At 40.3% G+C, this 22,057-nt stretch overlaps 1 protein-coding gene across 2 annotated transcripts in view; it reads left to right on the top strand.

Moving 5' to 3' along the window:
* YWHAE (tyrosine 3-monooxygenase/tryptophan 5-monooxygenase activation protein epsilon) overlaps positions 1 to 17,363 on the top strand; it is a 74,961-nt gene extending 57,598 nt beyond the window's left edge. The window contains exons 5-7 of one of the 2 annotated variants that reach the window (XM_050929303.1): positions 386 to 522; positions 12,396 to 12,442; positions 16,379 to 17,363. In XM_050929303.1, coding sequence (XP_050785260.1) covers positions 386 to 522; positions 12,396 to 12,403 — 145 coding nt within the window. In that variant the 3' untranslated portion in view covers positions 12,404 to 12,442; positions 16,379 to 17,363. The remainder of the gene's footprint in view (positions 1 to 385; positions 523 to 12,395; positions 12,443 to 16,378) is intronic. The other variant, XM_050929302.1, reaches the window with a different exon arrangement.
* The last annotated feature ends 4,694 nt before the right edge of the window (positions 17,364 to 22,057 follow it).

The raw sequence follows: 22,057 nt of genomic DNA, 5'->3' as shown, positions 1-22,057 counted from the left end.
TGGGTCTGGCAGCTCACCTGTCCCTTTCCCAGCTGACTCAGTGGGTGCTGTTAAGTGAGTCCTCACTGAGTAGGTCTCTTCTCCTTAGGTCCTAGGTACCCTCTTTTAAGCTCAGTTGGAGTTAGCTGATGAGGCACAGGAGCATTGGCTCTTACCTTATTAAAGGCCCAGTGTCACCCTGTGACATAGCATCCAAATGACTTTGAAGTCAATGGGACATAAGCTCTTAAGTATTTAGGTGCTTTTGAAAATTTTACCCAAAACCGGTAGCTGTAGTCTCATTACTGAACTAAAAAATCTTGTTTGTTCAGTGAAACACGTTAAGCTAGATACCTCTATAGGTGTTTGTTTTATGGCATCTTATATATTAATCTGATATTTATAGGTTGGCAAAAGCAGCATTTGATGATGCTATTGCAGAACTGGATACACTGAGTGAAGAAAGTTATAAAGACTCTACACTTATCATGCAGTTGTTACGTGATAACCTGACACTATGGACTTCAGATATGCAGGGTGATGGTAAGTAGACACCTGCTCTAAAATGCTGCTCCACTCTTTATCTCCCAAAAAATTCAAGTTAAGCTAAAGGAGACCTGCAAGCATGTAGGTGTGGGATGGATTTGGACTTGTGCACCTTTTTGTTTGATTGTGTTTTCCTTACAGCTTACAATAGCGAATTTCTATCTTCCCTTCTTATGTTGGATGACTTCATGGAGATTAAATTAGTATACATAGGGAGTTTTTCTTAACCCTTAATTGAAGGGATGATATGTTGAATCCTTAAGAGAGGTTTTCTCCCTGTTAAATTAAAATATTTGGTTTCAGCAATAACCCTTTTGAGGACAGAAGTTATTTTTAATTTAATCAGGTTCAATTTCCTTGGTGCTTGTCATCTTTCCAGTTGTTCATAGTCCATAAACCTCAACTTCTAATAAGTCTAGCAGGAAGACCAGTCTTCTTTCCCTTCCCCCTTAAGTTCCCTACTATCACCATTATTCAGGGTTTTTCTACCGTTTAAAACAAACAAACCCCAAAACACAAGCCTCCTATTTTTCCTCTTCAGGTCAGTATTAATATCTCCATAGGCATTTGGATTCATGATGAATGAGTTTGTTCATGGAGGAATGAGTAAATGTTCCTAGTAGGACTGTCAAGCAATTAAAAAAATAATTGCGATTAATCGCACAATTGTGCTATTAATAGAATACCATTTATTGAAATATTTTTAGATGTTTTCTACATTTTCAAACGTTTTTAATTACAACACAATACAAAGTGTACAGTGCTCTTTATATTTTTATTACAAATATTTATGCTATAAACAAAATAAATAGTATTTTTCAATTCACCTCGTACAAGTACTGTAGTGCAATCTCTCTAGTGAAAGTGCAACTTACAAATTTTAGTTTTGTTACATAACTGCACTCAAACAAAACTATGTATAACATTTGTAGCTGGTGTCACAAGATATTTGTGGCAGATGTGCTAAAGATCCATATACCTCTTCATGCCTCGGCCATCGTTCCAGAGGACATGCTTCCATGCTGATGAGTCTCATTAAAAAAATGTTAATTACATTTGCAGCTGAACTCCTTGAGGGAGAATTGAATGTCTCCTGCTCTGTTTTACACACATTCTGCTATAGATTTCAAGTTTATAGTAGTCTTGGATGATGACTCAGCACATGTTTGTTTTTAAGAATGCATTCACTGCAGATTTGACAAAATGCAAAGAAAGTACCTGTGACGGGTTGGGTCACAGAAACCCCCTTGGGACTGCCACCTGATGTGCTAGGACTACCTGTAAGCCTGTTTTCCCTGGCAGCTTGGGACTTCAGTACCTTGCCTGGTTGTGCCAGACATACTAGCCGGCTACAAACATAGACCCACGTCTGAACCATGTCCTCCACAAGCTGCAGGCTTAACTGAAAACAGCTTAAGAAGTACTCCTGTCTCCAACACCCAGATACCCCGCTCCCAATGGGATCCAAACCCCAAATAAATCCATTTTACTCTGTATAACGCTTATACAAGGTAAACTCATAAATTGTTCACCCTCTAACACTGATAGAGATGCACTGCTGTTTTCTTCCCCAGGAATTAATTGCTTGCTCTGGGTTAATAAGCAAAAAGTTATTTTATTAAGTATAAAAAGTAGGTTTTAAGTGGTTCTAGGTAATAACCAAACCAAGTAAGTTACCAAGCAAAATAAAATAAAACACGCAGGTTTAAGCCTAATACAGTAGGAAACTAAATGCAAGTAAATCTCACCCTCAGAGATGTTCCAATAAGCTTCTTTGACAGACTAGACTTCCTCCTAGTCTGGGTCCAGCAATCACTCACCCCTGTAGTTATTGTCCTTTGTTCCACTTTCTTTCAGGCATCTCTTTGGGGTAGAGAGGCCATCTCTTGAGTCAGCTGAAGACAAAATGGAGATATTTCCAGGGGCTTATATGGTATCTCTCTTGTGGGTGAAAACCCCCCTCTTCCCTGTATAGAAACACAGCTACAAGATGGAGTTTTGGAGTCATATGGTGAAGTCACATGTCCATGCATGACTCAGTTCTCTACAGGCCGATGCCATTGCCCATATGCTAGTTTGAAAGCTCAGATGTGGATTGGTGTCTCTCAAGGTCCATTGTTAGTTAAGTACTCCCAATTCCTTGAATAACCCCTTCACACTATGTTGACCAAATCTGCCTTAAGTACTTCCTGCAGCAAACAGTTTAAATACAAACATAGAGCCAACACTCATAACTTCAGATATAAAAATGATACATGCATATGAATAGGATGAATACATTCAGTGGAACGTAACCTTTGCAAAAATACGTTACGTGGCCTATCTACTGTAAAACATATTCCAGTTATGTCATATTTACACTCATAAGCATGTTTCTATAAAACATTATGGGGTGCAATGTTACGGTACTAATGTGAGATTTGTAAAGATAGGTACAGCACTCGACCCAAGATTTAAGAACCCTGAAGTCCCTTCCAAAATTTGAAGGATGAAGTGTGGAACATGGCTTTCAGAAGTCTTAAAAGAGCAACACTCTGATGTGGAAACTGCAGAATCCAAACCACCAAAAAAGAGAATCAAGCTTCTGTTAGTGGCATCTTTAGCTATCTTTAGAAATTTCACATTGGTACCTTCTTTTCATTTTGTTAAATCTGCAGTGAAAGTGTTCTTGAAATGAACAACATGGCTAGGTCATCATCCGAGACTCATATAACATGAAATATATGGCAAAATGTGGGTCAAACAGGAGACCTACAGCTCTCCCCCAAGGAGTTCAGTCACAAATTTAATTCATGTATTTTTTTAATGAGTGTCATCAGCATGGAAGCGTGTCCATTGGAATGATGGCCGAAGCATGATGGGGCATATGAACGTTTAGCATATCTGGCATGTAAATTCCTTGCAATGCTGGCTCCAAAAGTACCATGCATCTGTTCTCACTTTTCAGGTGACATTGTAAATAAGAAGCGGACAGCATATCTCACATAAATGCAGAGGTTTTTTTTCTTAGCAATAGGCTGAACAAGAAGTAGGACTGAAGGGACTTGTCAGCTCTCTAAATTTTGCATTATTTTGGTTTTGAGTGCAATTGTTTTAAAAAAAAAACCAAAAATCTGTAAGTTGCACTTTCTTGATAGATTAGTATGAAGTCAATTGAAAAATACTTTCTGTTATCTGTACAGGGCAAATAATTGTGATAAAAATATAAATTGAGCACTGTACCTTTTTTATTCTGTTGTAATTGAAATCAATATATTTGAAAATGTAGGAAACATCCAGAAATATTTATTACATTTCAATTAGTATTCTTTTTAACAGGGCTATTAAAACCTGCAGTTAATCACGATTAATTTTTTGAGTTAATTGTGTGAGTTAATTGCAATTGATTGATAGTCTTATTTACTAGCAGTGGTGGTAGTGATTAATTTGGTGATGGTATTCCCTTAAAAATAAAAAATTGAGTGCCCCAACAGCATTGTGCTTGGGTGTAGAGCATTGATTAGTTGTTCTTTTCACAGGGATTAAAGAGGTTTATCTTGGTATCCTAGCCAGATTCCTATTTTTAAGTGTTTGTTGGAGGGTACAATCTTTGGAGCCACAAGGCTTTTTTTTTTGATCAAGGGAAGGAAGCAGTATGTCTGAGCTTAAATACAGGTTGGGACATATTGATAAACTGAAAGCGTAACATGTGTTGGAGTTGGTCACTTGAAATGAAGTGGGCAGTCAGGTTAGATTGTTATCCATAAAGGGTTTGAAGTAGATAATTAAGGGGTAGTAGGTGGTGTGGTCTGTTAAATTGTTGTAATGAGCCATAAGACCAGTGTCCCTCTTAAATCCATGTTTTCTTGTGTCTAGCAGAGCTATGAATTCAAGTCCAGGCTTGTTTTTTGAAAGGTGTTCTGCAGGTTTCCCCTGAGAAGTATTGAAAGGTTAGGTATGGAGTGATCTCTTTGAAAAGTGTTCACCCACCAGTGATAGTGGTTTTTGTCTTCTATAATTTTTCTGTGTGAGTTCATTCTAGAGCATAGTGATTGTCTGGTTTCACCCATATAGTTGTTGTTGGGGCATTTGGTGCACTGGATGAGGTATACCACATGTTGTGATAAGCATGTGTAGGACCCGTTAATATTGAAAGGTGTATTGTGGGGCAGTATTGATCATTGTAACTGTAGAGATATGTCTGCAGGTTTTTCATCTGTTGCAGCAGGGTTTGATGCCACTTTGAGTTGTCTCCTGGTATGTGGGGAACTTGCTTCTAATATTGAACTTTGTAAGGTTGTTCTGTTGATAGTAATCCTTTTTCCTCAGTACTTGCCTCCATGTGCATGGGCCTGGAAAATCGTGCAAGTAGCATCTGTTGGTCCATCCCTGTGCTCTGGTTCTTCTCATGCTCTGCACAGAGGCTATAAGGGAGGTCTGGACTGGCTCCCTCTTCAGTTCCTCCTTAGCACCACCGCATGGCCTGAGCTGGAGTTCTGTGTCTGGAACTATCCTCTCATTGTCTTCATTCCTGTAAATATAATTGTGTATACTTCTACTGTTTTTATATTTTACTGTAGCTGAGTTTGTCCTCACCCTGGGGACTTTCTGTGCCCACTTTTGGGCGTACCACTATGCATAAAATTCTGGAATTCTGTAACTGGCACCTGCCCTTGCTCTTTGTTAGTGACTACCTTTGGTGCCTTCAGCTTGCTCATACCTCAGTCAGGCACAGTATCTGTCACTCCTTTCCATTCCGGAGCAGAGATGGACGAGAGCTCTGAGTGAAGAAGTTCCTCAGGGAGAAAGCCAGGAGACTATCAGTGACATCCAGTCGGTGGAGATTCCCCCTTTACCTCAGCTGTGGTCCTCAAACAGCACACCCTCCGAACATAAGCTCTGGAGCAGAGACTGGATCAGGTCTATCTGCAGACTGTCTCTTGGGCTCCTCATGAAACTAGGGAGTGCTTTCATAGGCATAAAATCAGATTCCCCCATAAGCCTGCTTGAAGAGAAGGATCCCTCACTAACTTCTTCCAAGTTGGATGAGCCTTTGCACACAGGTCCCAACCATGAAGGGAAAAAGTGCAGGAGTAAAGCTCCAATGGTACTAACCTTGGTAACAAACATCAGTGCTGGCTGTGACCTCTAACTAACTGAAGGACTGACGACTGTAACAACCAAAAGCTCCAACTGAGCTGCTCTTTCTTTCTCCTTGGTACTGGACTGACTCTGTAAAGACCCACTGACCACTAAGTCTGACATGGCATGGGATCTGACAGAACCAACAACTGAGACCCTTGTACCCCTGGATTGGCTGAGATCCTCTGGGATAGTATATGTATCTTTGCACTCCTGGACCCACAATCTCTTCTACTTTTGTGCCTAGTCCTTCTCAGGGAAACCCCAGAAGAGGATACAACCTCAAGGAGAAAGATGGATTAGGAAAGTAATCTGTGAGCCAGGGCTTCCTCACCAGCTCTGATAGTGGTACTGAATGAAGCCGGATCCAGCCTTCCCATTGGCTGAAACAGATGTCAAGATAAACATCCTTCTGCCTCCCCCACACCTAGGTGTTTCTTGGACGTGTCCTCTGCCCAGGCAGGGTCACCCTCCAGGAGATTGCTGGTACTCAGTGCCTTGGGGCCCCCTCAACTAGCCTTTGATCCTTCTTACTGGCCCTGTTGGTGTCCAGAGGATCCTTATGCACAGCTCCTTAGGTACATGTGCTCTACTCGGTAGTCACATAATCCCTCTCCTCCTAGACAATGGCACCCAACTCGATAGGAGTACATGGAAGAGGAAGATGATGAGCTGGTACCAATAGGCATACCCCCTTCCTTACTTGAGGAGCTTCACCATCCCCACAAGATTACCATAGGCACTATCAAGTGCTTGCAGAGGGTGATTGCAGAACTTCACATTCCATTAGAAGTCCAAGATACACAGTACAAGCTTTTGAATATCCTGCAGTCCACAGAACCCAACAGGGTAGCTCTCCTGGTGAATGAAGCTGTTATGGAACCAGCTAGGCATACACTGGCAATATGTACTCCTACCCCTAAAAGGGCTGAAAAACATTATTTTGTGTCTGTAAAAGGGGTGGTATTCTTGTTCTCACACCCTGTCCCCAATTCCTAGTAGAACAAGCAGCCATGGAAAGATCCAAGCAGCAACACCTTAAGATCACCCTTCTCTATGTGGGTGCAACAGAATCAGTTATCAGGGTCAGCAGGTATTTCTTCAGTTTTAGATTACCTTCTCACTGTAAAGACATCTGGTTTCTCTGTTAGCTCATTGGATATCAACCTAGCTGAATTAGTCCATTTCATCCTCAGGTAATGGCTATTCTATTTTTTACTCATGTGGTAACCACCAGTTTTCTAAAGGGTGTGACTGGGAACTTACTAGTTCAGTCTCCTACTTTCATCACTTACTGGACCATCTTTCAAACTGTTGGTTGGCCCTGTGCTTGATGTCCCATCATTCTATGAAAGTTGCCTTCCAGGTTGCCATTATGTCAGCCAAGGAGGGAGAGGTGAGCTTGGGGTCAATTGGGGCCAACCTGCCCCAGTCACTACATTTCATAAAGAGACATTACCCCTTGGCCTCCACCCAAAATTGATCCTGAAGGTAGTTTCTGAGTTACACAAACCAATCAATTCACTTATCAATATTCTTACTAAAGCCTCGTGCTTTTACAGAGGAGAGGAGACTTCAATCTTTCAATGTCAGAACAAGCACTAGTGTTCAACCTGCAAAGAACAAAACCTGTTCAGAAATCACCTAGACTATTTGTTGCTGTAGCTAACCAACCACTGACTATTCAGACTCTTACTGCTCAAACTCTTAAGTGGATTTCTGGCTATATTCTCCTTCGCTATCAGTTGACGGATATCCCTACCTGGGAGCATTTCACTAGAGCACAGGCAGGATCAGTACCATCTCTCTGAGATGTGCCTATGCCGGACATTTTTAAGGAGGCAACCAGGAGTAACAGCTGCATTTTCACAAGACATTATGCTTTGGTCCAAGCCTCTTCTGCTGGTGCAACCTTGGGGTTTCCATTGTTAAAGGCGTCTATACTGCCTGCATCCTTGCACCCCTTTCTGAGTACTGCTTGCCATTCACCGGTGTGTGGAATATGCATAGGAACCAGGACTTGAGGAAATAAAGAGCATTTACTTTTAACTAGAGGTTCTTTGAGATGTGTGGTCCCTATCTGTATTCCACTACCTGTTCTCCTTCCCCTCTGCTCTGGATCATACCTAGATTTGTGGTAAAGAAGGAACGTTAGAGGTGGCCGGTTCATGCTTTCCCTTATGCCCTCAGTGTAGAGCACGAGGAGAACCAGGGCACAGGTGTGGACCAAAGGATGCTACTTGGATGACTTTACCAGTCTCAAGTGCGTGGTGTTCATGCATACCCACGTGTGGAATACAGATAGGGGCCACACATCTCAAAGAACCTCCAGTTACAGGTAAGTAACCTTTATTAATGATCTAGCCCAATAAATTGAGATCTAGACTACTCACCTTCTATTCCTACTTCCTTAAAGTCTGACGTTTTCTGAGTAAGTGAAAGGAACCACAGACTCTTCCCTCCCACCCCCACCCTCAATGTAACCCTCGGTCCAAACTTCAGGTTTCACAGGGGAGCACACATGGTGCTCCTATGTGTTTCTAGAGCAGTGGTTTTCAACCTGTAACTTTTTTCCAAAGAGATCTGCATCTCCATTTGAAATTTTTTAGGAGTCAGCAAATGAGAAAAGGTTGAAAGCCACTGTTCTAGACAGCATTTCAACTGGTGCAGAAAGTTCCATGTTCAAGTTTATTTATCTGTACAGATAGTATATTACACTTACTGGTAAATGCAGTCATCCTTTTGATTAGATGCTCAAAATCATTGTTCCTTTAATATGGTGGTTGCCCTTTGATGAAACCAAGTGGGATTAGCGTCAGTGATGCATTGAAGTTTGCCTTTCTACCGTGAGGTACCAGTGCATTGTCTCATTCTAAGTAGCTGTGCTTAGTTGAATGCAAGTTCATTAAAATGTGTTCAGTGGAATCCATAGAAATTAGATAGGAAAAACTATTTATAGTAGGTCACTTTGTTCCTCTCCCTGCCAAAGCAAATTATTCATTAAAGCGTCTTCATTTTTTGTTGTCCTAATCAATTATTGGGCTTCTGCTTCCTTGGCTCCATGCCCTAGTAGAGTTTGCTTTTCCTGATGTTCCAACTGACTTTTTTTCCCTTTTTCAACTTAATGTCATTGCTTTCGTGGTGTTTATTAAACAGGATATCTGAAAACCACTTGTCTGCTCATAAACTATTGAAAAATTATCCTCACAATTCTAACTAAAGTAATGGGAAAATTCAGGTCAGCAAAATATATTTACAAAATTGGAATTTGACTAGTGAACTGATTAATCTTTGTAAAAAGAAATAACACTGTAGTGATGATAGCTAGTATGTTAGAATATGTAACAATACAGTTACTATTATGTGCCCCCCTCCCCATTTTCCCCCATAGGCAAGTAACCACACTGGATGCTGCTTGAGATCATGCCTTGTCAGTCAATACACCTTCACTTTTTTGATCATCTTGGTGAGCAGAGCAATAGATATCATTGGGATGTGAGGTTGCTACTCAGAACCGCATGGGACAAAAATATTAGTTACATTAATCACCTCCTGAAAATTAGGCTTGCTATGGATATTATAGACTTCGATTTGTGTAAGATGTTTGACTTGGTACTGCACAACATTTTGTTTAAAAACTAGAATATCAGATTAATTTTGGATACAGTAAATGGATTAAAAACTTGCTGATAGGTCTCAATGTAATTATAAATGGGGAATCATCAAAGGGATGTTTCTAGTGAGGTCCAACAGGCATTGGTTCTTGGCCCTAGGCTATTAAACACTTACTGATAACCTAGATGCAAACATCAAATCATCAGTGACAGTTTGCAGATGATCCAAGAATTTGGGGGAGTGGTAAATAATAAACAGGACAGGTCACTGATTCAGTTGATTGCTTGTGCCCAGCTTACCAAGCAAACAGTGTGTTTTAACATGGCTAAATGTATGTGTTCTACAACAAAGAATGTAGGCCATACTTACAGGATAGGGGACTCTCTCCTGGAAAGCAGTGACTCTGAAAAAGATGAGCAGGTCCTGGTAGATAATCAGCTGAATGTGATCAAAAGAGCTAATATGATCCTGGGATGCATAAATGGTACTCTCAAACAGGATACTCCTGGGGGAATTCTGTGCCAAAAAATTAAATTCTGCACACATTTCAAAATTATGCATATGTTGTTTGTCAAAATAACACAATATAATCACTCCAGTTTCAATTATTTTGGTAATTTATTTCAAAATATGTTAACAAGTATGTCAACACACAGAGCATAAAAAAAGATTCCCCCAGGAGTAGAGAGTTAAAGAAATCCCCATGACAACCCAGTTCCAGTTGAGGGGTTCTGGAGGGGGCTTCATAGGGCCCCTGGACCCAGACACCTGCACTCCCCCCAACTCCCCAGAGCCCAGCTATGGAGCCTCCCTCCTCCCCCTAGAGCCCAGTTTAATGTGAAATATTGTTATTGATAAAGGTCTTTCTTTGACTTTGATTTTTCTAATATTAATACAATTTTTTAGTAACTATGCTAAATTTAGAACTTCTGTAAAATCAGGGGTGGGGTTTTTTGGGTTTTGGTGGTTTTTTTTTGGACTTGTAGTATCTGATTGTTAGGGCCCTACCAAATTCACGCTTCATTTTGATCAGTTTCACAGTCATATGAATTTAAAAATTGTAAATGTTATTATTTCAGCTATTTAAATCTGAAATTTCAGTGTTGTAATTGTAGGGGGCCTGACCCAAAAAGGAGTGGGGGGCAGGGGTCTCAAGGTTATTGGGGTGGGGGGTGTTGCAGTACTGCTACCTTTACTTCTGTGCTGCTGCTGGCGGTGGCACTGCCTTCAGAGCTGGAGAGCAGCAGCTGCTGACCAGGAGCTGCGTGCAGAGCTGGACCCTCAGTAATCAGCCACCACTCTCTGGCCACCCTGCTCTGAAGGCAGCAGCGCAGGGTACTACTGACAGAATTCAATTCATGTGGCCCGCATATTTCTGTGCCCCCCATGAAGAAAAATATAAAAGAAATCTGCAGGGGAGACACACGTCTCTTCCCTGTCCGCCCAGGCAGCATATCTGTTCCAGCGTGCCTGAAGCAGCTGCGGAGATGCAGATCACTGCAGGGGGAGGGGGTCTGGGTGTGCGTGCCTGTGGGGAGACATTGATCACCTTCGGGGAGGGGCTGGCCAACAAGCGAGAGAGACTCTGCCTCTCGCTTGATAATGCGGCTCGAGGGGCATGAAGGAGGGTAGGATTTTTTCTTATGCAGGAGGAAGGCTCTCTCCTCAGGCAGAAATGTAGCAGCCTGCCTAGTAAAATGTCACTTCTTGAGAATGAAAAAAACACTTAATATTACTATCATGTTAACTTAAAAACAATTTTCAGTAAAGAAACTAGCGTGTGTTGGAAAAAACCCACCAACACTTCTTGTTAATGTTGCTGTTGATGGTTAATTTATCTCCATTCTCTGTGGCAGAAATGTAGCAGCCTTTCTGCATAGTAACATTAATTATCCTAGGGTTAGTTAACTGTTCCCATTCTCAGTCAATTCACCCAGGAGCATAAAATCTGTAAAAGTTGTAAGGCCCCTACATTGCCAGGGTGATGTAAAGCCTTATAAAGGTCAGCAAGGGAATCCACTAGGAAGAGCTATGCACTTTCTCACTTTTTTCCTGTGCCAAAGTGGCACAATGGGGTTAGATTTTTACTTATCCATTTTTTAATAAAAGACTTTTGAGGGCAAAATAAAATATTTACCAAGTAGTTAATAAGATGTCAGGACAATCGGAAACAAGCACTTCCCAAACTACCCAGCTAGGTACAGGAGAATGATTAGCAAAACTGTATGACTTTCATGTGTGAAAGTCTGAGCAATTTAAAATGACAGTCTACTTTTTTTCTCTCCCCTCTTTGGTGTTCTGTTATGTGATTTAAATGAAAATCCGGGATTGTAACTGGAATGCAGAGTATTAGTTAGCAAGTATTTGGAACTTTCATGTGTTTTAGGAAATGCTGAATAGTTATTGTGACTTTTTTCTGTATTGTAGTTTAAATAACTTACCAAAACAGTTGAAACTGGTGTGATTATATTGCATTATTTTGACAAATAAAATTTGCAGAATTTTAAATGTTTTGGTGCAGAATCCCCCCAGGAGTAGTGGGAGTAAGAGTGGCATGGTATGGTATTGCCACCCTAAAATAACCTTGCAACTCTAACTCCCTTTTGGGTCAGCACTCCCAATTTTGAGAAATGCTGGTCTCCACTGTAAAATCTGTATAGTACAGGGTAAAAGCACAAAAAGACCAGATTTTACGGTTCTTGATGTTTTTTCATGGCCATGAATGTAATATGGCCCTGTTGATTGTGAACCCATTTAATATGGGCACTGATGTGTACAGATGTATACAAAAAGCATGATGTATATGCACCTGTTTGTGTACATGTGAGAAATGCCTTAAAAAAAGAAATGGAACGGAGGACTTTATTTTACTATATAACTACTAATTTATCTGGTAAATCAGTGACCCAATAAAACTGTAGTTCTAGTTTGGCTTTAACTAAATCTGTTCACTTCTGATTGAATTCTGTAGGTTCTGTATCCCTGTTCCTTAACAAATTTGCTGTCACTGGGCTTCTACAGCTCTCCATCTCCTATCTTTTAATCATGTGTCATATCCAAGCTGTTAATTTATTTTCATGCTTGTAATCTTGTCTTTCATATGATTTGTTTTCCCCTTCTTTCCTGCTATGTAGATTCCTAAAGGAAAGTCCAACTGTTCATTTCCTAAAAACTCTACTTTGTAAGTCCTCATCATGGCTCAGTGAAGTTTTTCAACTTCAGTTTTCCTCTTGTCACTAATAATGCTTTGCATACTAGTATCCTGCAGCTGATAAATTGCTTGTATCTGACTGCAGTCCAGGGCTAAGCACTTTTCTACCCATTTATGACCTGTCTCCGCTACCCGGCATCAAATGTAACTGATCTGAATAGACCTAGACATTTTTGTAACTGGACTGGATAGATATTAAGAATACTTGGGCATGAAAAGTATTTTCACTTTGGTCTGTTTTATAGTATTTGCTTAAGTGTGCCTGTTAGAGCATGCTCAGATCTTCTGTACATATTAACCATCTTCCTGAGTTAGGTCTTCTATTATTTTGCTCTTTAAATTGAGTTGATCTGTCATATAATTGTGTGGTGTTTTTTGTACAGGTAGGTTTTTTGTTCACCATAAATTATATGTTCCAAAATCTCCCTTACATTATACCTAATGCTAATCCTGGAGATGCCCTTTGCAGGCATTTTGATTGGAAGCTAAAAGTCATTTGACTGATTTGATTGGCTTTTACAGCCAATTGTTTGAATGGATAATCCTGTTTATGTGTTGTCCCTGGAGGCAGAACTATTTCATTGTGGTTAAGAGTAGTATAGAGAAAAACGTACCTGAATTACTTCAATTGACTTGACCCATGCACGTTGCAGCACTAGCTTACGTATGTTAAGAATTTTTCACTTTATGTAGTTCCATTAGATTTCAGGAAAAGGCATAGACAGATGGCAAGCATGCTTCTAGTTGGGGGAGTGGGAAGGGACAACTAGTTTAGACCTCATTGAGGCAACAGTTCAAATGAAAAAGCTGTTTTTTCACTGCATGTTGCAGCCTAGATAAAAAGCTCCAAACTAATTGGCATCAAAGAAGTATGAGAGATAATCTGCCTAAAATGTCACCTTTAACTTCAAGGCCAGGATTCTTGGCTTGTTTATCTGCATTAGAGTTGCAAAGTTGGAAACTGTATTCATACCAGTTTTGATTGGTAACACTAATATACTGTGCAACTTCAGTGGACCTCTTTTGCGAAATTGACTGTAGCATAGATTCATAGACTCTAGGACTGGAAGGGACCTTGAGAGGTCATCGAGTCCAGTCCCCTGCCCTCATGGCAGGACCAAATACTGTCTAGACCATCCCTGACAGACATTTATCTAACCTACTCTTAAATATCTCCAGAGATGGAGATACCACAACCTCCCTAGGCAATTTATTCCAGTGTTTAACTACCCTGACAGTTAGGAACTTTTTCCTAATGTCCAACCTAAATCTCCCTTGCTGCAGTTTAAGCCCATTGCTTCTTGTTTGATCATTAGAGGCTAAGGTGAACAAGTTTTCTCCCTCCTCCTGATGACACCCTTTTAGATACCTGAAAATTGCTATCATGTCCCCTCTCAGTCTTCTCTTTTCCAAACTAAATAAACCCAATTCCTTCAGCCTTCCTTCATAGGTCATGTTCTCAAGACCTTTAATCATTCTTGTTGCTCTTCTCTGGACCCTCTCCAATTTCTCCACATCTTTCTTGAAATGCAGTGCCCAGTACTCCAGTTGAGGCCTAACCAGCGCAGAGTAGAGCGGGAGAATGACTTCTCGTGTCTTGTTTACAGCACACCTGTTAATGCATCCCAGAATCCTTTCTGCCATACTCCTTCCTAGACAGTCTCTTCCCATTCTGTATGTGTGAAACTGATTGTTCCTTCCTAAGTGGAGCACTTTGCATTTGTCTTTATTGAACTTTATCCGGTTTACCTTAGACCATTTCTCCAATTTAATTTGTCCAGGTCATTTTGAATTTTGACACTGTCCTCCAAAGCAGTTGCAATCCCTCCCAGTTTGGTATCGTCTGCAAACTTAATAAGCGTACTTTCTATGCCAACATCTAAGTCGTTGATGAAGATATTGAACAGAGCCGGTCCCAAAACAGACCCCTGCGGAACCCCACTTGCTATACCTTTCCAGCAGGATTGGGAGCCCTTAATAACTACTCTCTGAGTACGGTTATCCAGCCAGTTATGCAGCCACTTTATAGTAGCCCCATCTAAATTGTATTTGCCTAGTTTATCGATAAGGATATCGTGCAAGACCATATCAAATGCCTTACTAAAGTCTAGGTATACCACATCCACCGCTTCTCCCTTATCCACAAGACTCGTTATCCTATCAAAGAAAGCTATCAGATTGGTTTGACATGATTTGTTCTTTACAAATTCATGCTGGCTATTCCCTATCACCTTACCACCTTCCAAGTGTTTGCAGATGATTTCCTTAATTACTTGCTCCATTATCTTCCCTGGCACAGAAGTTAAACTAACTGGTCTGTAGTTTCCTGGGTTGTTTTTATTTCCCTTTTTATAGATGGGCACTATTATTTGCCCTTTTCCAGTCTTCTGGAATCTCTCCCATCTCCCATGACTTTCCAAAGATAATAGCTAGAGGCTCAGATACCTCCTCTATTAACTCCTTGAGTATTCTAGGATGCATTTCATCAGGCCCTGGTGATTTTCTAAGTGATTTTTAACTAGCTCTTTTTTTAGTTTATCTTCTAAACCTACCCCCTTCCCATAAGCATTCACTATGTTAGACATTTCTTCAGACTTCTAAGACCGAAACAGAGAAGTCATTAAGCATCTCTGCCATTTCCAAGTTTCCTGTTACTGTTTCTCCCTCCTCACTGAGCAGTGGGCCTACCCTGTCCTTGGTCTTCCTCTTGCTTCTAATGTATTGATAAAAAGTCTTCTTGTTTCCCTTTATTCCCATAGCTAGTTTGAGCTCATTTTGTGCCTTTGCCTTTCTAATCTTGCCCCTGCATTCCTGTGTTTAACTATATTCATTCTTTGTAATCTGACCTAGTTTCCATTTTTAATGACTCCTTTTTATTTTGTACGTCATGCAAGATCTCATGGTTAAGCGAAGGTGGTCTTTTGCCACATTTTCTATCTTTCCTACCCATCGGAATAGCTTGCTTTTGGGCCCTTAATAGCGTCTCTTTGAAAAACTGCCAACTCTCCTCAGTTGTTTTTCCCCTCAGTCTTGATTCCCATGGGACCTTACCTATCAGCTCTCTGAGCTTACCAAAATCCGCCTTCCTGAAATCTGTTGTCTCTATTTTGCTGTACTTGGCAGTGAGACTGAGGTGGCCTTCTCGTCACTAGAAAGGGCTTGCCTGGTATAGCTATCCTCATAAACTCTCCCAGTGGAGATGCTGCCATTACAGGCAACAGTTCTTTTGGCAGAATAGCTTATACTAGTTCCCTGAACAAACTAAGCTATATCTGCAAAAGGACACTTTGCCAGAGAAATGCATCTACACGTGGGCTTTTGCCAATTTAGCTATGTTGATTGGGGATGGTGGATTTTTTTCCACACACCTAAATGAGAGCCATGCCAACTTAACTTCCAAATGTAGATCAGGCCTAAGCAAAATGAGTGGCAGATGTTTCATTTTTTAAATACCATTTCTTCATTTAAGTCAACATTCTTCATTTTTTAACAGTAAAAGTGAGGTTATTAGGGAAGTACGATTTGATCTGTTGTATAGTTGTAGTCATCGCTAGGTTTGTGTTGATTTTCAGTTATTCCATAATTTTGACTTGGCTATGCCTTTTCAGAGAGCATCTAGTTTGATATGTGCATCTTTTCATTGTCAGTTTATTGGTTTTTGGATGACTCTGTCCTAGCTGGGAACATGTACTAATAGTCTGTGGCATAATTCAGTGTTTAAAAAACGTGGCAAGCTTGGAGTGCAGAACTTTTTCCTTGGAAGGACTTGCATTAAAACTGGTTTTATAAATGTTCTATATATGTTTGAACTGCATGAAGACAGTCAATGTCAAGATGTTAGCAACTTTGTAGGTTTCCTGTATAGAAATGATGAAGCAGCTGACTACGTTTTTACACCTTTTGTAGGTGAAGAACAGAATAAAGAAGCGCTGCAGGATGTGGAAGATGAAAACCAGTGAGACACCATGGCCAACAAGAGAACCATCTCTGACCACACCCACCCTCCCCAACAAATCCCTCAGTGTCACTCTGAGAACCACCAAATCTGACTTTTACATTGGGTCTCAGAATTTAGGTTCCTGCCCTCTTGGGTTTCTTTTTTTTTTAATTTTATTTTTTTTGGGGGTTTTTTTTTTGGGGTTTTTTTTTGTTGTTGTTGTTTTTGGGTTTTTTTGTTTTTACACAGTTTAAAAGTTCTTAAAGGCAAGAGTGAATTTCTGTGGATTTTACTGGTGCCAGCTTTTAGGTTCTTTAAGACACTAACAGGACTGCATAAAGATTTTTTCAGCATTACTGTATTGTCTTCTGCCAGATGTGACAATTATTATTATAAGTGAATATTACATCTGAAAGCCATTAGACTTTTAGGGGAGAGATTTGTTATCGCACTGTAGGGCGCATGTGATGGCATTTTTCCTTTTTTATAATTGTTTAAACTGAATTTTATACCAGTGTTTAAACTTAATTGGGTGTTTAGCTTGAAGTTTCAGGTTGCATTGGAACGTTTATTGTAGTGATTTTACTGTTAAAAAAAAGTTTCCAAACTGCTGAAATGTTGCTGAAAAATTTGGTGCTGGTAACAGTTCAACAATCCGTGGCTGCTCATTCTTGCCTACTTTTTACTTTTCCTCAAAGCAGGTTAGCATTGAAGGTGGCATTGAAAAGCCTGCATGTGTGTTCAATATTTTTTTTCCCTTCCCCATCCCTATTCCCCCCCCTTCGCTCGCTCAACCTCTTTTGTTCAGTATGTGTAACTTGAAGCTAATTTGTACTACTGGATATCTGACTGGAGCCACAGATACAGAATCTGTATTGTTCTTACTGAAACACAGCATGGAATTAACATTAAACTTAAATAAAACAAACCTAAATTAAAAAATGCCAAATATTACTGTGAGTTCCTCTTTTATACTTGGATTAGAATTTAGCTAGAGTAGACATTCATACATTACAAGTAGCAGGAAAATTTTAATATATCAAAGGAGTGGGAAGGGTAATAGGAATAAAAATATATATTTGCAGGATAGCTTACATTTAAACAGTAGTAACAGAAGTATCTGGTAAGGAAATTCAGACAGGAGCAAAGTTCTCACTGAGTTTTTAAGGAGCTTGTTTCTATACTATGTGACAGATTTTCACAAATTACTAGATTTTGGGTGCCCAACTTGACCCTTTTGAAATCAGGTCCCCTTTAAGGTGTCTGTGGTTGAATACCCAAAATTGCTGATCACTTTTGAAACTTAGTCCCCATTTCTGAAGAACTGGAGCCATTAGTGTATCTAACACAGGCTGTATGTTAAAGTGCTCATTGTTTCTGCCAGATCTGTTACAATGGGGTTCTTCAGCCTACATGCAGCTTGGAGGCAGAACCAGACCTGTCAGTCACTGGCTGTGGGGTATTGCCCTGCCTCCAGAAGTTCTCTCCATTTTTTTTCTGCTGTCGCAGTAGCAGGCATGCTCAACCATACCTCTGCTGCCAGTGTTCTGAGAAATTCCAAACTGTATTTCAGATTTTTAAACTAAAATGTGGTTCAGTAATGTTAACCAGCTGTGTCCCAGGGCTGTTTGCTTTTTCTGGGTGAGACTGTCCCCTCAGCTGCACTTCACCTTCTGAGGATGGAGTAAGGCGAGAAAAGCCAGAGGCAAAAGGAAGGGTCTTTTCATGGTCTCCCCTTGTTGGGAGCTTAGCTGGTTCTGCAGATAGGATGTAATTTTTCCTCAGCCCAGGCCAAGTGGATTGCCTCCGCATGCCCTTTCTCCCTCCTACCAGGGAGGTTGGGAGAGGGTAGCTCCACTGGGTAAGAAGCAGCCCAGTTTGCATAGGGTTTCACTTCAGGCAGGAAAAAGAGGCAGCAGATTGGAAAAGAGAACAGGAGAGGATTAGCCACTTGAAACACTTTCAGAGCATTGGAGTCCATTTTTGCTCCTACTGCTGAAGCAGGATAAGGCAAACTGCCAAAGGGGAAATAAATAGCATAGTTTACCTTGCTCACCTTCACAGAGAATCAAATCGTAAAATATATATATTTTTAAAAGGTGAGCTAGACTCAGAGTGAACTGTGTATTGTGAAACTATGGTTTGCAGCTGCCCCAGACAAAGGTTATAGCTATGTATCCAATATCATTCATGCTGGAAAGACTGAATAATGGGATAGGGATTTTATACCACCCTTAAAGAACTGGGAAAATATCCGGTTGTGACCAGCAGCAGCGCTGATCACCATGTCCTAATGCCAATGTTCCCAGATTCTGTTGCAGAGTGTTGTTTCCACCACCTTCTGCGCCCAGCAGCTGACTACGGAGTGATGAGAGGGACAGCAGCTCCAGCTGTGGAAGAACTGGCAGGTACTATGGGGCCTCAGCCCATCTCTTATTTATTTCTACTGATCTGCGCCGACCACCATATTATGAGGCCAGACAGTTCCTTAGTGGGCACCAGTCAGAATTTAACCTGATAGCTACATTTATCTTCAGTAGTGAAAATATCCCTTGTGGTCAGGGACTCAGTGGTTCTAAGTGGGGGAGATTTTTATCTGAAGGAGTGGTCTCTTCACTCTATAGGCCCTTCACAGGCAGCCATGTCTAGCCAGATATTGTCAGCCCCCTCCTTCATAAAAACAACCATGATCTGTCATCTGACACCGTAGGTTCCCCCTGAATGCTTTCACAAGCAATGCTTACATGGGAAGACAGAATTGCAAGTATGGTTCCTCAACCTTTCTAAGGCGAGGAAGGGGGCACAGGGCTGTTGTATGATGGTTTTTGGATCAGATGATGCAGGTTCCTGGCCATCTTAGTGATATGATGGTAACTATATGAAAAGAAGCTATTTTTCTGACACAGAAAAAGTTCAAACTAACAAACCTGGATCCTGCCAGATGCTATAGAAAGAAATACAGGTCAAATGGCAAATTGAAGCAGCCCATGAAGTACAGGGGGAGAAAATACCTCTTTGCAAGTGTTTCCTAGAACAAGAAGTGCAGGGTCAGTAGCTGCTCGGTGGCCTCAGAACTATCTGCAGGTCTCCCACCAGCCCTTTCCAGAGTTAGAACATTCCTACGCAAAGGCTGTGGAGCGATTAAAAATTAAGCATGCGATTAATCATGCTGTAAAAAATACCATCAAATATTTGTCCATGTTTTCTACATTTGCAAATATATTGATTTGTTATAACACAGAATACAAAGTGTACAGTGCTCACTTTATATTTTTATTACAAATTTGCACTGTAAATAAAGGAAAAGAGAGTATTTTTCAGTTCACCTAATGCAAGTACTGTAGTGCAGTCTCTTTACCATGAACTTACAATTGTAGAATTGTGTATAGTTTAAAAAAAAAGTGCACTCAGCGTAAAACTTTAGAGCCTATATGTCCACTGAGCCTTGCTTCTTGTTTAGCCAACTTCTCAAACAAGTTTGTTTACGTTTGTGGGAAATATTACCTGCATCTTGTTTAAAATGTCACCTGAATGAGTGAGAACAGGCATTTGCATGGCACTGTTGTAGTTGGCCTCATGAGATATTTGTGCCAGATGCATTAAAGATTCATGTGTTCCTTCATGCTTCAACTACCCTTCCAGGGGACATGCATCCACTGCTGATGACTGGTTCTGCTCGATAACTATCCAAAGCAGTGTGGACTGACAGTGACATTATATGATTAAAATATGACGATGTAGATAGATCATTGTTGCTACCGTTACATAATTGCAACAAAAATATGGCATGTAAGTTGTTTATGGAAAAGTTATGATTTGTTGAATGATTGCTACTTGCATGTATTCATCATGTGTTTTTTAATCTGAAGTTATGATTATAAACTACCTGTATTTCAAATGTTTGCTCCTGTGGTAACACTTACAAGGTATTAAGCCAGCACATTGTGAATGAAGTATCCAAGGTGATAGCTCATCAACTAACACAGTGGACCTGGAAGAAGCTTATATACATCTAATGTACTTCCTGAATATGTTCTTAACTAGAGTATGGGTAATGGCCTCTGTTCTGACTAAGTGAAGCAACCATGGACATGTAGTTTACCCATCTCACTCCAAACTCCATCTGTTACCTTTTTAATTTTCCACAAACTAGCTTGACTTAGTGTAAACATGGTCATAGTTGCAAAAAGACTATACTGGCTCATTGAGGGGGTTTTATTATGTTGGTGGAGCAGTGGAGTTACATCAGCAGGAGCATTTCAATGTGTACACTGCCACTGTTGTGTCAACAAAACTGAACTGTAGACAAGGCCTAAGTTAGGGTTTGGCAGTCTGTAGTGCTTCATCATGTAAGTTGCAATAATCTGTACCCCTGGATGTGTAATGTTGGTATTGGTTGTACTAAAATATGTATGTTGGTCAGATAAGTCCACTTTATCAAATGGGTCAGGTCATAAATACCCTGGCATCAATGTTTGTTACATGCAAATTTTATTAGAAATTATTTTTGTCTTTTTCCCAGATCAGTGCTTAAAGCTAGTGACTAGTATTCCTAGTTCATTGCAGGCCTGTATGAGAAACATGTCTGAGAGAACAATTATCAGTTCACAACTACTTAAGAATGATCAGTTACCCAAAGTTTAAGCTACGGAACAAGGGTTATGGTGTTTTTTTTAAGAGTGTGAACTTTTAGCATTCTGTCTGTCTTATGTCAACACAGTCCCTTTTTATCATCTAAAAGCGATTGTGCCTCAGTCCTTGTTTCCAAGAGATGGGAGACTAAATTCTTTTTGTGAGAAGCTTGCTTTTGCTAGCTAGTATGAGCTTGTTTATATTCAGAGTTAAAAGCACTGTTGGATATACCTTTAGTTAAGCAGAATTTCCAATATGTAGTTTTAGCATTTTTAGAAAAGTGATCTTACACATTTTTTCATTCCTCATCTGACCTCGCCTCAGTTACAGTTTAAATACTGCAGTGCAGACAGACACTAGTGAAGATGCTACTTACAGTGCTTGGAGAGCTTCTCCCACAAATCCACCACCTGCCCAAGTGGCAGCAGCTACATAAGAGATGGCTTCTGATTGACATACCACTGACTACAGCTGAGGGCTTAGATCAGTATAACTATTACTCAGGCATGTGAACTTAATACACCCCCTCAGTCACATATTTAAAGTTTTTAGTGTAGACCACAGCTTAATTATCTGCACTTAGCTCAAATTGGCATCTCCTCTTGGGTGCTTTCCCTCCACCAGTCAAAGGCCTGATGGGAAGGGGTCAGAGATAGCCATACCAACACTGCACAAATATAAATGCTAACAGCAGGGCTTGGCTTATTTGTGTTCTACTGAATTTCTGCCCTTACCAGTCAAAAAACTGCCCGTAATGACCCAACTTAAGCTTCAGGCATAAGCTGGCCAGCTGATACTTTTAGAAGCACAGCATTCATTAGAAGGTAAGAATTGTATTGATTTTTAGGGTAGCTGCTAACAATAAACACAGTGTTGTTCACCTGTTGAATATCCTTTATATTGCTAAAAAAATCAAAACACGCAACTAAAATAAACCCTCATCTTTTTTGTTTATAAAAAAAATTTTATTTAGCAGACTTTAGGGGATTCTATCAATGTATACAGCATTAATATAG

The sequence above is a fragment of the Gopherus flavomarginatus genome, chromosome 19 (genome assembly GCF_025201925.1).
Source record: "Gopherus flavomarginatus isolate rGopFla2 chromosome 19, rGopFla2.mat.asm, whole genome shotgun sequence".
Taxonomy (NCBI): domain Eukaryota; kingdom Metazoa; phylum Chordata; order Testudines; family Testudinidae; genus Gopherus; species Gopherus flavomarginatus.
Note: the sequence above shows the minus strand (reverse complement) of the source record. Positions and strands in the feature narration are given on the sequence as shown.